This window comes from Podarcis cretensis, assembly GCF_951804945.1.
Source record: "Podarcis cretensis genome assembly, chromosome: 12".
NCBI lineage: Eukaryota > Metazoa > Chordata > Lepidosauria > Squamata > Lacertidae > Podarcis > Podarcis cretensis.
In genome coordinates, this window is record NC_137181.1 from 23,546,514 (window position 1) to 23,562,003 (window position 15,490).

Here is a 15,490-nt window from a genome sequence, read left to right on the forward strand (position 1 = left end):
GACCATAAAAAACTGCACATGTTACACTATACAATTATACACAAATCAAAAATTAAATAATAAGATAAACCAGATTCTGAAAACAACAGTAAAATGCAAAATCTACAGAAACTCAGGAGATAATGTGACTGAACAGCATAATGCAAATTTTAAAAAAGCTTCCAGGTGCCAGACAATAAGATAAAGTTTCTGAATAACATGATGAAATGCATTATATTTTATATGACAGAAGAGAGTGGCAAATGATTTCACAGCTGCCAAACCATTCCCTCCCTTTTAGGTGTCTTGAAACAGCTTCATATAAAGGAAAGATAAGTTAGGTTGACAACTAGTGTGATGTAGAGTGCTGCACTAGGAGGCACACCCATACCCCAGAAACTCAACAATTGTTGCAAGGATAAAACGTGAAAGGGGGAAACTATCCATACCACCTTGATGATAGAAAGGTGGGGTATAAATTGAATAAGAATAAAAAGAAGAAGAAGAAGAAGAAGAAGAAGAAGAAGAAGAAGAAGAAGAAGAAGAAGAAGTGCATAAATGACTTAAGACACACACTTGTCAGAGGTGCACTCCAATCTTTTCCTCCTAACTCCTCCCCACAAAAGGAGAATCATAAGGAGAACATCAGGTACATTAAGAAGAGAGGGAAGCCTCTAATCCCTGTTCGCTTCCTACCAGCTCCCATATTTAAGGTAGCATGGAGGGAAACCGGGAAAGTGGGTATAACTGTCTAGCCCAATGGCAAAGTAGCCTGCCAGTAAATACAGTGGTGCCTCGCAAGGTGAAATTAATCTGTTTTCGTCTTGCGAAGCAAGCCCATTGACGGCTTAGCGGATTAGCGCTATTAGCGCTATTAGCGGCTTATCGGTTTAGCGGCTTAGAAAAAGGGGGGGGGAGGAAAAAAACCCCGCAGGAACTTGCAAGACATTTTCGTCTTGCGAAGCAAGCCCATAGGAAATTTGTTTTGCGAAGCACCTCCAAAACGGAAAACCCTTTCGTCTAGCGGGTTTTCCGTCTTGCGAGGCATTCGTCTTGCGGGGCACCACTGTAACTGCTAATCAGGGTATTTGAAGCCAAGTGTTCCCAATACACTTCTAAAATATAGGTTGACATTCAACAGAAGGAGAAAATTAGGACACTATATTGAGGAAAATGGCCAAGACAGCTTTTCTTACATGTCTAATTTCTTCCTTGTTTGAGCACTAATCCTTTTGTCTTTATTCCAACATGCTCCCATACTGTGTAATGTTTTTGCAAGTTGAGGGCAGATATTATAGAAAATACAACAGAAAATCACCACAAGGTAATCCTGCTCAATATCTAAAGGAATAGTCTCAAGTGTAACAAGAATAAAGAAGAAAAATTGTTCGTACTGCCCCAAAGGAAGCTGACATTCACATTTCATTTAGAGAGCTATGCATGATTACAAACAGTATTTCTTATTGTACTTAAATATCAGTATTTATCTCAAGTACACTCAGGTTACTATCCTATGCATGCTTACCTGAGAGTTAGTCATATTGAACATAGTGGGACTTATTTTTGAGTAAACATGCACAGAACTGCACTGGAAATGTGCATGTGTTTTGCATTTATATCTTATACTAGGCAGTTTATGTCCTGTATATAATGTGGATAATATAAGCAAAATCCATTAGGAAGGATTAGATTTTTGTATGTGTTAACACACACTTGGTATTCACCTTTCTAGCCCACTTGAACCTATGAAAAGCTGCCTTATACAGAGCCAGACGATTTGGTCCACCATGACTAATACTGTCTACCCAATATTGTCCACCCTAACTAGCAGCATCTGGCGATGGTCTTTCCCAAGCTCTACAGCCTGTGTAACTGGAGATACCAGGGATGGAAACTGGGACCTTCTACAAGCATGTTATCTGCTGTTTGATCTATTGTCTTTTCCCCACAAGCCCAGGACAGGCAACAACTACTTTTCAAACAGGCTGTTTTGAATCTGGAAGAGATGCCAAGGTATTTTGGCTTCCCACCTGTACCAGCTGTCTGGAATAAAGCCCAGGTATACTGAATAACTGCAGGGGTGGAAAAACAGGCATGGAAGGGGCTGTTTCTACTTTATAGCGTCACAGAAAATTGAGGAAGGAGAATTGTAGAAATGAAGAGTTGGAAGGGACCACGAGGATCATCTAGTCCAACTCCCAGCAATGCAAGAATCTTTTGCCCAACGTAGGGCTCAAACCCACAAGCCTGAGATTGAGTCTCATGCTCTACTAACTGAGCTATCCCCCATCTCCCAAAAACTAAAGTAAGAGGAACAGAAAGAAATACCACAGGAAGTTTGCAAAAACTGTTTGCTCGTAGGAGGGAATGGGGAGTGATAGGCCTGGAACTCTTAGGTTCATCAGCAGAGACCCAGGGTGACTTTGGCTTAATTCAGATGATCCTCCACACCATGAGTTGGAAAATCAAATCAAGTCTGGATTGCTTATTCTCACCTACACAAAAGATTCTCTCCTCTATTATAGTACAACCATAGTTAGTTGTATGTTACAGCTAGGTTTCAAGCAATTATTTGAAATCATGGCTTTGAAAAACATGATTCAGAGGTTAGTATTAATCATAGTTGCCTGATTCTTCTGTCGTGGCAGAAGAAATCCATAACTACATTAGGGTATCTGTGTGCAAAAAGAGTGGATCATAACATATGGAAAGGATAACTAGAATGAAGTGAGCTAAATACGGTGTCAAATATTAAAATATCACCATTTAAACAACCATTGATTGTAGACTGTCCATTATTTAGTAAGTAGTATGAACAGTTTGCTTTAAAAAAAAGTGTTACTGCATGCTGACTAAAGAAATGTAGTGATTGATTAAATGTAATCCACAACCTGAAAGACTGTATGAATACAAAATCATTTGCCTGTGTCTTAGCTGGAAAAACAGGGTTCATCCCCGCAGATGGTTATATTTAATAGATATAAAAATATTCCTGGAAAGGAATATTCTAATCATAATAATAGTACTTATCTATTTCAAGAAAAGATGCATTACTTCTGCTAGCTGTCCCAAAACATTTTCTCTCAACTAAATTAGCATACAATTCAGTTGTTGCATTGATCAAATATAATACATAGAAAAGTCCATCTAAATTTGCAAAGTTTTTAACCTATTTAATTCTTGGCAGTCATGGAAGTTATATAGTATTCTTGAATAATACCTTGCTGAAAAGTACAAGCTGCTGACACCGGAGCTCCAGGAGTCCTTCCACCACCAGGCTTTCTTCCCCTCTGACCTGAATTATGACCTGCGGACTTCTTCCCTTTGCTCTCTGAACCTCTGGCCTCTGAAACATCTTTACCACTTGAAGCATGTGCAGACACTTCCTGGAAATTTGCATTTGTAAAGCGAGCTGCGGTATCTTCCAGCCTCTTCAAGGAGCCTGTCATAGAGTTGTTGGTAGTGCTTGTGTAAGTCTAACAGTATTGAAGTGGGAAAGAGGAAGTTGAGAGAGACAGTTAGACCACAATAAATTAACTGTACTCCAAAAGACACACAATGTTGTTTCAATTCAGAAACATAGATGTGTCCCAACATTCTAAAACAGCATAGAGAAAGTTAAAGCTAACTATGTTATAAAGTTGCCACTTAAAATAACTGAGCACTTTAAAGGTGGGTTTAAAAAAAAATATTAAACTGACAGGGAAGTATAAAGAACAAAATACGCTTACTAATATATCAGCAAGATATCAGCTGTCAGTTTTGCAAGCATCAGATTGCAGCAATTAGTAGAAGTGCACATACTGGCCTCCCCTTACACTTAATCATGATACTTCTATTTATTAAATACAAAAAAATGTCAGCTATTTTTCCAGACACTAGTTCCTGCTGAAATGTATGCTTTTGCAACATGTAACAACAGGTTATTCTGTAAGTTAATCTTTATTGCCTCAGATTTGCAGATATAAGCTTTTGTAAGATAGCTTTTTTCCTTTAGGTTGTTCAGACTATTGTAATTTGAAAGGTAATTTTTAATTTTCTGTACAATGTATAAAAGAAAATACAATATGATGAAATACAATAAATTTACACCAATATTTATACATACCGGTATTCATTAACACATGTATGGATTTTTGTCTGCAGTGCTGCTTGTCATTTAAAAATTAGTAACTAAATCTTAATTTATTTATTTTTTAAAATATTTTATTAAATTTTCATAGTACACAATATACATACAAGATCCCTTCACCAAAAAATAGTACACAAAAAAGCCAGAACAAATACACCAAAAAACAATATAGAAAGAAGGAAATAAAAAAGAAAAAAGAAAAAGAAAAAAACCAACCATTCAATACAATTTTTTATATATATAACTAACTGGACTTCCTCACATCTCCTTTACCCTGCATTATTTATATTAAAAATATCAGCAAATTATTACCTTGTTTCATACCTTATTTTGTACTTTCCAAATATTATACTTCTAAATTTAAGATAATTTTTATCAGTTACTCATACCTTAAATTTAAACATATTGTTGCCTTAAATATCGACCTTTTCTTACTTATAACTTAATTTTCTATTTTACAAAATCTATTTGCTGGAACTGAGATTTTCTAAATCGTGCAGATACTTAACATTCATACAACTTATATTGTTTTTGTAAATAGTCCTTAAACTTCTTCCAGTCCTCTTCCGTTGTTTCTTCTCCCAAGTCTCGGATTCTGCCAGTCATTTCAGCCAATTCCATATAATCCATCAATTGCGTCTGCCACTCTTCCAGTGTGGGCAAGTCTTGTGTCTTCCAATACTTTGCAATAAGTATTCTTGCTGCTGTTGTCGCATGCATAAAGAAACTTCTGTCCTTCTTTGACACTTTCTGGCCGACAATGCCCAAGAGGAAGGCCTCCGGTTTCTTAACGAAGGTATATTTAAATACCTTTTTTAGTTCATTATTGATCATTTCCCAGAAGACCCTCACTTTTGGGCATGTCCACCAGAGGTGAAAGAATGTCCCCTCAGCCTCTCTACATTTCCAACATTTATTATCAGACAGGTGATATATTTTTGCAAGCTTGACTGGGGTCATGTACCACCTGTATATCATTTTCATAATATTCTCCTTCAAGGCATTACATGCCATGAATTTTATTCCGGTGGTCCATAACCTTTCCCAGTCCTCAAACATAATGTTATACCCAATATCCTGAGCCCATTTTATCATGGCTGATTTAACAGTCTCATCCTGTGTGTTCCATTTAAGCAGCAAGTTATACATTCTCGAAAGTACCTTAGTCTTTGGTTCCAACAGTTCTGTCTCTAATTTCGACTTCTCCACCTGGAATCCTATCTTTTTATCCAATTTAAAAACCTCTTGAATTTGAGCGTAGTGTAACCAATCTTGCACCTTATTCTTTAATTTCTCTAAGCTCTGCAACCTCCATTTGTCTCCAATTTTTTCTATTATTTCCCAATATTTCGGCCAACAGGCCAGTAACTAAATCTTAAATTAACTGGAGAAAATATTTTTGTAAGACACAAGCTTATCATACAAAATTCAAACCTTCAAAAAAAATTTATTTGGCAGTCCATAAACAGGCAGTACCTTTTTCTTTTTTCCTATTTCCTTCATTGTACAATTTAAGTTGTGTTTTACAACCCTTTTATAACTGTATCCATTTCATTCACTCCTGATTTTTCTTTTGACTTTATTATGAAACTCCTTGCGTTTAACTTATATGATTTTGTTGTTAATGTTTGTTTTTCTCTTCATGTGTACTATCTGTCTTTGTTGTTCAATAAAAATTAAAATAAAAAATTGTTGTTGCTTATCTCAAACATCATAGTGCTAACAGTGCAATTCTATGGATGCCTATTCAGAAGTTCCCTAAGAGTTTCAAGAACTTAGTTCCAGATAAGAAGGTATAGAACTGCTGGTGAAGTATCAAAGACTAATGCAGAGACAAGCTGATTTTCTACTGGTAAAAATTTAGTAGTTATGGGCCAGGATCTATAGAGCTCTATAGGTAAAGGTAAAGGTAAAGGGATCCCTGACCATTAGGTCCAGTCGTGACCGACTCTGGGGTTGCGGCGCTCATCTCACTTTACTGGCTGAGGGAGCTGGCGTACAGCTTCCGGGTCATGTGGCCAGCATGACTAAGCCGCTTCTGGTGAACCAGAGTAGCGCATGGAAACGCTGTTTACCTTCCCGCCGGAGCGGTACCTATTCATCTACTTGCACTTTGACGTGCTTTCGAACTGCTAGGTTGGCAGCAGCAGGGACCGAGCAATGGGAGCTCACCCCGTCGCAGGGTTTCGAACAGCTGGCCTTCTGATCGGCAAGTCCTAGGCTCTGTGGTTTAACCCACATGCCTAAAATACTTCCATATATGCACAAATGGATTGCATATTTTCCCTTCTAGCTGCACACCCTTGAACCATATCAACTACTGCTCAAGAAGGCTTCCCCAACTCTCAAGTACAATTTTTTTTTTAAAGGGACAGCAGGTGCTGCAGTACAAATCAGGCCTTTTTTAAAGAAAAGAAAATGTGTGTTTGCATGAAACACCATTCACAGCCCTATGAATTCTTGCCAAACATTTTTTTTTAAAACCAAAACAGGACACAATTCAGCCAACCATTCAAAACTTAGGTTTCATTCATTTTAATGGAAAAGATTTGAACATCTCCTTAATGCTCTCTAATTGAAGTTCAGTTGAAGTGCTTAAATCTGGCTGAATTGCACCCCTAATTCTGCAACAGAATTCCTATGGGGTTTGGGGGTTGGGGTTTGTTTTTTGTAAAAGCCATTTTTGGAAATGCTTCAAACATTTTTTTCAAAATGGCAGACGTAAGCCAGTGAAACAAGTGCAGTATGGTTTCACTTCATTAAGTATCAACAAGGACTTTGTCCACTTAAAGTTGTTGTTGTTTAAATTTGTATACCACTCTCCATCTGAAGATTCCAGTGCAGTTCACAACATTAAAATACAAAATGAGAATGCAAAATACATAATAAAACAAAAACAAACCAATAACCCCACTCCCACAAACGCATTTAAAAAGCCATAGAATGTTAATCAGCCAAACACCTGGATGAAGAGAAACGTTTTTGCCTAGCGCCTAAAGACATGTAATGATGGCACCAGGTGAACCTCCCTGAGGAGAGCATTCCACAAATAATATAAACACATTTCACATACTGATTAAATTAAATCACTGCTTAAATATGAAGGCCAAATATATTCGAATTTACTTCACACATTCTGGAAAAACACCAAATATGAATCTTTAATTAAGTTTTTAAAAATATACCCCTGAGAAAAATATTGTGCAGTCCTAGTGAAACAGGTAGCAAGTGGCCATATACAATATAATAAAGACATAATAGAGAAAATTTATTTTTTCTAGTATTTCCACAGGGTCAAAGGTGTTGCATGTTCATGAGTGACAAATGAAAGAAAGCTTTATTCAGAAACTTGTACCATGTTGGAACTTATTTGAGGTCCTCATTTCCCTTTGGGAAATTAATAAAATTAAACCATGTAGAAGCCATGTTAAACTTAACACCTGATGATTAAACTTCATCAAAGTTACTGCATTTTACATTAAATATGAGTTTCTCCAGTTCCATGGGTGCAGCACCCAGAGGAATTCCCACAGGGTATCATCAGGCCTCCACCCATGATCTTTTGCTCTAACTGGGCAGAGACAGAGGCCTCCTATTTCTTTTAGCAGCCTGCTGTGCTGACACACTCTCCTCAACCTAGTCAGTCTCATTTCTAAGGGAGATGCCAGAAGCCCCACCTTAGGGATTTCCATCATTCCTCTATCTGCATTCAAATCTGGGACAGGCAAATGTGTTACAGGAAGAATGAAGGACATTCATAGCTTGCACAGTTCCAGTGGCAGCTGTTATTGCAAGTCTGGCCTCCCAAATGAGTACGGATGGCAGTGGAACTACTGCCCATACTTCTCCTTCCCCACCTCCTGCAACTGTCAGGACAGAAAATGGTTGTGCACATGTATACACAATCCATTTCCTGATCTTGGTCCCCTTTTATTTTTATTTCTAATGCTGCACTTCTGCAAACCTGAGTTCCCCTGTGTCTTCTGCTGCCTCTCGGGTGGGTGGGTGAGGTGCCATTTTGATTCTATATGTATCAGCATTCATCCCATAAAATAAAGGGAATGTTTTCTTTAAACCAAATGAAACCCAGCTGAATCCAAGAGCAAATTTAGAAGTGATAAATACCAACAAAGAGTAATCAGTATAATTCAAAAGGGTGACATTTTGTTATGTACTTTGGAAATGCAATATAAACTTTCACGTAAAAGGTTAGCTCTGGCCAGTTTTCTCAGGTGCTGTTTACACTTAACGCACATTTTTCTACAAACATATTCAGTACTCCTAGAAGCTGTCAGCATGCGATAGCAGCTGCACCCGAGGAACAGCTTTGACTGGTCGGTTAAACCAGGTGAGGGTAGCTCATGGGTTTCAAACCCTTGCTGAGTTACTGACTTCCCCTGCATGCAAAGATAGGCTCCGGCAAATTGAGCGGATGAGACCAATAGTAGGTCCAACAGTCAAGAAAGCAGTTTCTGCATGAGCTGTAGAGGGAAGTGAGGGGCAGGTGGGACTTCTCTGGGAGGGTAGCCCATCAAAAAGAAGGAAAATTCTGATCCTAGACATCCACTGCCTTGCAGAACATCTTTGGCAGAAGAAAAGGCTCAGGAGTAAACCCTACACCAATCCGAAGTAGAATCCCTAAGACGGTTCAATGGCACCTTGTATGCTTCCTTCCAGAAATTCCTACAGCCAAGCTGGTGCCAAACATAGTCCAAAGGAAAGCAGAGCAATACATCAGCGAGGCGGGGGGGGGGGTATTGTCATTTGGGCAGCCCAAGACCTCAATACATACTGCTCAGGCTTGCGTCTCGGGGAGGTCACTTCTGTGATTCTAACGCAGCAAACATAACACAGGAGGCAGCAGTTATGAGTTACCAACACAGCAGGTGCTGTGCTTCTCCAGAAGTTTGACTTTGCTCCTGGAAATGCACTCCATTGTCTCTCAAGACAGACGGATGCCAACAAGTATTTGAAGACGTTGTACATTATACATTGCTTAGAATCAGGGTAGCTGAACAAATGCATTTTCCTACATTAAACCTCCCATGTGTAGGTCAGCAAATGATGCTTTTAGATGCCCTTGACATATGTGGTGAGGCTAATGGGAAACCAGAGGCCTTTTACAGCAAGGATGCCATGTCTCCTCAGACAGGCTCACCTGTGGCTATTTTGCTATCCTTTGGAACCAGGAAAATGTCTTTATGTTCTCCCAGACCTTTTAAAGACTGTTTTAATCTGCTGCATTTAATTGCTGGCATTATTTTTATTGCCTGCCTTACTCTAGTTTTGTATTGCATTTTGTTTTTATTCTGAGTATCTATCTTTTTTTAAAAAAAGTTGTGGACCATCTGACGTCAAACAGGCAAGCCATTGTTTATTCTAGGTGTCTTGTGAGGTAAGCAGATTCAGTTGTGACTAATTATAAACCAACTTCTATTTTATAATAGGTTTAAAAAGCTAATAAATTGTGGCAAAATTCCATGAAGCCTCAGAAGTGACAAATTAAAGCTTAGCATTCCAGAACAGGGGGCGGAATGGGGGGGGGGGTGCTTACTGACTGAAACCTAGCTGAAACCTAGAAAGTGCCTTTCTAATTACAAATCATCTTTCTCAGACACTTTCCTAGGACATTTTAAGAATCTGGCCATTTCATTAGATATTATTTATCCTCCTTTGAATTATGGTGCTGGAGGAGACTCTTGAGAGTCCCATGGACTGCAAGAAGATCAAACCTATCCATTCTTAAGGAAATCAGCCCTGAGTGCTCACTGGAAGGACAGATCCAATACTTTGGCCACCTCATGAGAAGAGAAAAGACCCTGGAAAAGACCCTGATGTTGGGAAAGATGGAGGGAACAAGGAGAAGGGGACGGCAGAGGACGAGATGGATGGACAGTGTTCTCAAAGCTACAAACATGAGTTTGACCAAACTGCGGGAGGCAGTGGAAGACAGGAGTGCCTGGCGTGCTCTGGTCTATGGGGTCATGAAGAGTTGGACACAACTAAACGACTAAGCAACAACACCAGCATCTTCACTATTCCCAAATGAAGTACAGTGGACGCTCGGGTTGCGAACGTGATCCATGTGGGATGCATGTTCAACACCCACAGCATTCGCAACCCACAGCAGCACGTCTGCGCATGCGCAGGTTGCGATTCGGCACTTCTGTGCATGCACAAAGCACAATCTAGCGCTTCTGCGCATGTGCAACCGTCGAAACCAAGAAGTAACCCATTCTAGTACTTCCGGGTTTTGGCTGTCCATAACCCGAAAAAACACAACCAGAAACATCTGTAACCCAAGGTATGACTGTATTGCATTTTCTCATCCATATTCCACCTTTTTCAGGAGAAAAAGCCAACAAGCAAATATTGCAATTAACATGTATAGTTATTTTATTTGATGCAACAGCTGGCTGGGGTGGAGGGTGGGATAAAGATGGGGACCTCAGCATGCCGAAAAGAGTAGTTGACCTTCTCGCCCAACAACTCCTCCACCTAAGGCTGTCATTGGTGTCAAGAACAGGCTCCCCATTGGGACAAGCATCAGCTTCAGGGAAAACATTTTTGTCAGGACCATGATGGGGGAAGCATTAACTCCTCTCCTCCTGTGCCATGGTCCCAATCCCAATTACTCCCATCCTAAACAGTTCTTTAAAATAAAGGAACAAGATTCATCCAATGAAAGCACACAACACATAACTTGCCCAGCTTCAAGATGCAATTCCAGAACAGAACTTGTATCCCTGGTTAAAAGTCTCTACCAAACATGCTCGTAGTGGTTATAGTTCAGTATATTTTAATTCTTGCATTATGGAATGTGATCCAGTAGTTTGCCCTTCATACTATGCTAATAACTACCACAGTGCTGAGCTACCCCATAAGCCCAAATATCTTTGCTTGATTCTATTTTTCTCTCTCTATGGTGTCAAATACCAAACACTACTTCTTATTTTATTTTATTTTTTGCTGCTGCTAATATACTATAGTATATTAAAAGTGAAACCATCAGCTGTTTGTAGAACTAAAGAAAATAGTGCCATTTTATTAAACCATTACCAAGGTACTTGTAAAACAGTGGAGTGTTTGAGAGTCTCTGAATTGGCTATTATCTCTCCAGAAACATTTTTTAACCAATTGGTAGGGAGAAATGCAAAGAACACGCAACTGTGTAAGTGCATTCACATTTGAATACTGGAATCCCATCTACATAAATTATAGAACTGTCATCCAGCAAGAGATTCTAAAACTTAGGAATTTTCAGTTACAAAAGGAAGGTCAGTGTCGGAACTTGCTGCTTTGACATGAGGAATGCTAGGTCTTTCTTTCTAAAAGGACAAGGCCATGAAGAGAGAAAATACTGGTGATTAAGATAGTCAGGTGACTGCATTACAGACTAGCATCACAGACTAGTTTGATGAACACTTATGAAAAAGTGGGGGAAATAGTACCCAATGTTTTAATCTATTTTCTCTACACCACTTGAGAGAGAAGTATCTGAATCTTCCCCTTGGGTATCATTAGGAAACACTCATATGGGTATAATTTCCAGTTATACTTCTGCTTATATTACAAATTTGTTCAAACAACATGGTGTTGGAATCAGAAAGCTAACTCCACAGCCATGAAATCTAGAAACACATTTTGTGAACAGAAACATAAATTTAAGCCTACTACCTACATAAGAAACCTTCAAAAGATAGGAGCTCCATATGACCTAAAGCACCAAAGGAAAAAAAAATCTCTGAATGTTCCTTTTATATGTAAGTCACATAACTTGCATAGAAACAAGATCCTCAGGTGAGAGATATGAACACATTTTGACATACAAAACAATGCCCAAATGCCAATATTTCTGCTGATTTTCTTGCAAAGATTTTATTTTTAAAAAATCTGGAAGCAAAAAATTATTTTAGATATCATCTTTGCCTAAAGATCACTAGGTTATGGAGACAGTACTGTACAACTCTTTTAGCAAAGAGGGGGTGGGTACAATAACCAAAATGATACTTAGCCTACTGGATAAAATGTCTGCCAAAGCAGAAGATGTGTTACGAGCTCACATAAGTAGACTAAGGACAGGAACTCTACAGCATCAAAAATATAGCCCAGAAATGCAGTGATTTGAGTCCAATAATCTGTGAGTTGTATCCAGTGTTAGTCATATGTACAGTAGACCAATTAACATTGATTTCAGTGGGTCTTCTCTTAACAGAAATTAGTTGGAAAACTCCCAGTGACTTTTGGGTTTGAGACCATACTTCCTACTCTCCTTCGTTTCTTTTTGCTGTAGAGGTGTCTAGAACACCCATCTGGTTATTTTTGTGTGAGATCAGTTTGAGTTATTGCAGCCTGAGAACGTGGGTAGGAAGGTTGAAAGGGTCAAGCCAAAGACATGTTATCTTGCCCCTTGCCCAACATGGCCTGTGAGATCTAGTCAGAAGGGACTGACTGGGTGGGTTCACAAGGCGGTCACAAGGCGGTTAATGCCTGTGGAGATGGATTTACCGCCCAACACTTACTGTTTCTCTAATACTGCATAAGTGAACCAGCTAACTGAACAAATTACTTGGAAATATTGTTTAATGTATTTTAACTGATTCAGTTGTGGAGGTTTCAACTGACTATGCTGTACTATACATGTACTGTATTATATACATGGTACTCCAGGGTTTGTTAAACCAGAATTTCCTCTAACATCCAAACCATGATATTTACTGGAAAACTATAGTATAGAATACAAATGAGAATATGAAACTTTTAAAATAATTGAGGCTATTCTACTATATTTATTTATGTAAGCATCAGCGTACTTTAGCAGAATAGTAATATAGAATCAATGATATCCCATTTTTTAGAAAACACGTACATTTCAAAAATCAAGTTTGTCATATTACAAATACCTAATAGCACAGCTGTTTGATCAGAAGCACCGCTAGTCATCAATAGGGGGTTCTCTGTGATAAGCAATTTAGGAACAGCAGAATTCCTCACTCCATAAAACATACACCAAGAATATAAATGTCATTCTAAAGAAGATGTAGGAAAAGCTCACTTACTTTCTCTGTAGTTACTGTTAGAGAAGGAACCAGAGACGGTGAGGATTCTGATTGCTTCTTGTGTTTTTGTTTATGTTTATCCTTTTCTTTATATTTCTAACAAAGCATGAAAGCAAAATAAAATGCAACATCAGGTTTATGCAAAATGATTTTTTGTCATTTAAATTGCGTTAATATGAGCTGCTACTAAAAATTAATAAAGGGTTGTATCCAACAGAAGTCATCTCATTTACATAAAGACTTCTGCATTGGAACCACCTGACCTTCCCTCTCCTCAGTGTTCCCAGCACACACACACAGACACACCCAAAAAATTGCTCTGGAGAGTTGTGGGGAAACTCCAGAAGATATCTGGGCTGGGGGAGGAGAGGGGGGAAAGTTCTTGCACCAACAAGACAACTCTGTTGGATACAGCCCTCAGTGTTTCTGATGTATAAGAAACTATTATTGTTTTATTGTAGTGTAATAAATGCAAAGTAGTATTGTTAATAAAGAAGATATAAAAAAATAATGTTGTCCATTTCTCCTAAAAACATGAATATACATCGCATCATAAAACAGATATCCACACATCTTTTGCTTGGCTTGCTAGCCATCTTTCATTTGTGGTTGCCACCATCCACCCAGCTCCAACTTCTCTAGTATGTTCAGCGAACTTGGGAGAGGGTCAATAGTTTATTCTACCTCCTGCAGGTCTTCAGAGAATGCAAGCAGCAGCATGCATATTACTTCTTCCCCAATGCTTGTAGTTAGGAAGTGGGGAAGTGGGATGTGTCTGTTTTCCTTCACTATGATTTTACAGAGGGAAACAAAACGAAACACCCTCTCCTTCTTCATATTTGCAGAGAATCCACTTGCCAGAGAGATGGTACTTGTCACTGGCAAAATGAGCATTTTGGCATAATCTGCCTTTATAAATTTTGCATTTATATACTTTTTGAGCCATTTTTGCTGGAAAGGCAATAAATTATATCATTCAATAAAGTATCTGAAAAACATGGACATAGGAATGCAATCTTTTTTAAGGTTCTGGATGAAATCCTTCTAAAAAAAAATGTTTGCTGTTGAAATGTACAAGTTTAATAATCAAAATATCATTCAACCAATAAGAGCGACCACAAAACTTCAGCAGCTATTGCAACCAAAATAAAAAAACCAACTATATATATATATATGCACGTATAAACTATACGTGTTCCAACAATTTTCATTTGCAGTTTTAATCACTCCTGTGCCTCTTTACAAAGTCCCTAACTTTGGAGCCAATCTCTACTGCAGATGGTATGCAAAAGCCACCTAGGAGTAATATAAATCCTGAGTTTTTCCACTTTTTCTTTCCCTCCCTTAGCAGAGCAAAGCTTGTGCAAAAGAGCCAAGGAAGGGGGCAGGTGTCAGTCATTACTTGTTTTCCCACCTGGGCAAGAGTGAGTGAGAAGTGGGTGAAGAAGGCATCCCGGGGAGTATGATAGCTCTTCCATCCTCAGCTCTTCTTGTCTGGAGGTCAGGGGCACCAAGTGGAAGGTGAAGCAGCAGCCCCAAGCAAGAGATGAGAAGATAACCCTGTCTCTGCTGTTCCAGCAGCAACCAAACCACTCTGTCCCTTTATACCATTGCAAATGGTTCTTCCTTCCTCAGAAGCAGTTCAATGAGCCACAAGAGGGATGCCAGCACCATTAGCTACGGAAAACCTCTGCACTCTGTCACCCTACCAGATAGCCATCACCAGGAAACAGTGTAATAGTGGATGTATTAGAGGAGATAGAGATGGGTAGCTTTATTTAGAGGAAAGGCAAAGAGAGCATAATCTCAATTGGGCAATCTTGTTTTGATATATGAATGCCCCCTTCCCCCCCAAAAAAACAGGTAAATGAGCATAGTATCTGACAGAATTAACAGTAGCTGCAGAATGAAATCTAAATATTTATGCCTATGCTCTCATTTTTTTGTATTTATTTGTTCTGTTGCTGTAAAAAACTTTTTAAAAATCATAGTCTTCCTTAGAAATATGCTTTTAAAAAAATGTACTTTTCTGTTTTCATATTTATTACATTCGCTTATGTAATATTATTTACATACCATAGGCGTACTCTCAGGTAAATTCATACAGCCGTCTTAAAAAATACTTTAAAAACAACTAATATTAATCACCAATCCAGACAGAATCAGCAAGCAGCACTTTCTTAAGCTTAGTTAAGAGACCAGAGCAAGTTTTCATAGAGTATATATTTTGCTGCTGCAGCCAAACAATTTGTTTCCAATTTCTTAACGATTGTTAAAGGATTGCCAGCATGATCTGCAGAAAGGCTAAAAGCATCTGTTG

The 15,490-nt window shown here is 38.6% G+C and overlaps 1 protein-coding gene across 6 annotated transcripts in view; it reads right to left on the reverse strand.

Annotated features, from left to right (window-relative positions):
- MLLT10 (MLLT10 histone lysine methyltransferase DOT1L cofactor) overlaps positions 1–15,490 on the reverse strand; it is a 106,961-nt gene that overhangs the window by 45,413 nt on the left and 46,058 nt on the right. For 4 of the 6 annotated variants that reach the window (XM_079947828.1, XM_079947829.1, XM_079947830.1 and 1 more), the window contains 2 exons: positions 13,171–13,266; positions 3,200–3,455 (listed from right to left, as the gene is read on the reverse strand). In XM_079947828.1, coding sequence (XP_079803954.1) covers positions 3,200–3,455; positions 13,171–13,266 — 352 coding nt within the window. The remainder of the gene's footprint in view (positions 1–3,199; positions 3,456–13,170; positions 13,267–15,490) is intronic. The other 2 variants (XM_079947831.1, XM_079947833.1) reach the window with 1 other exon arrangement.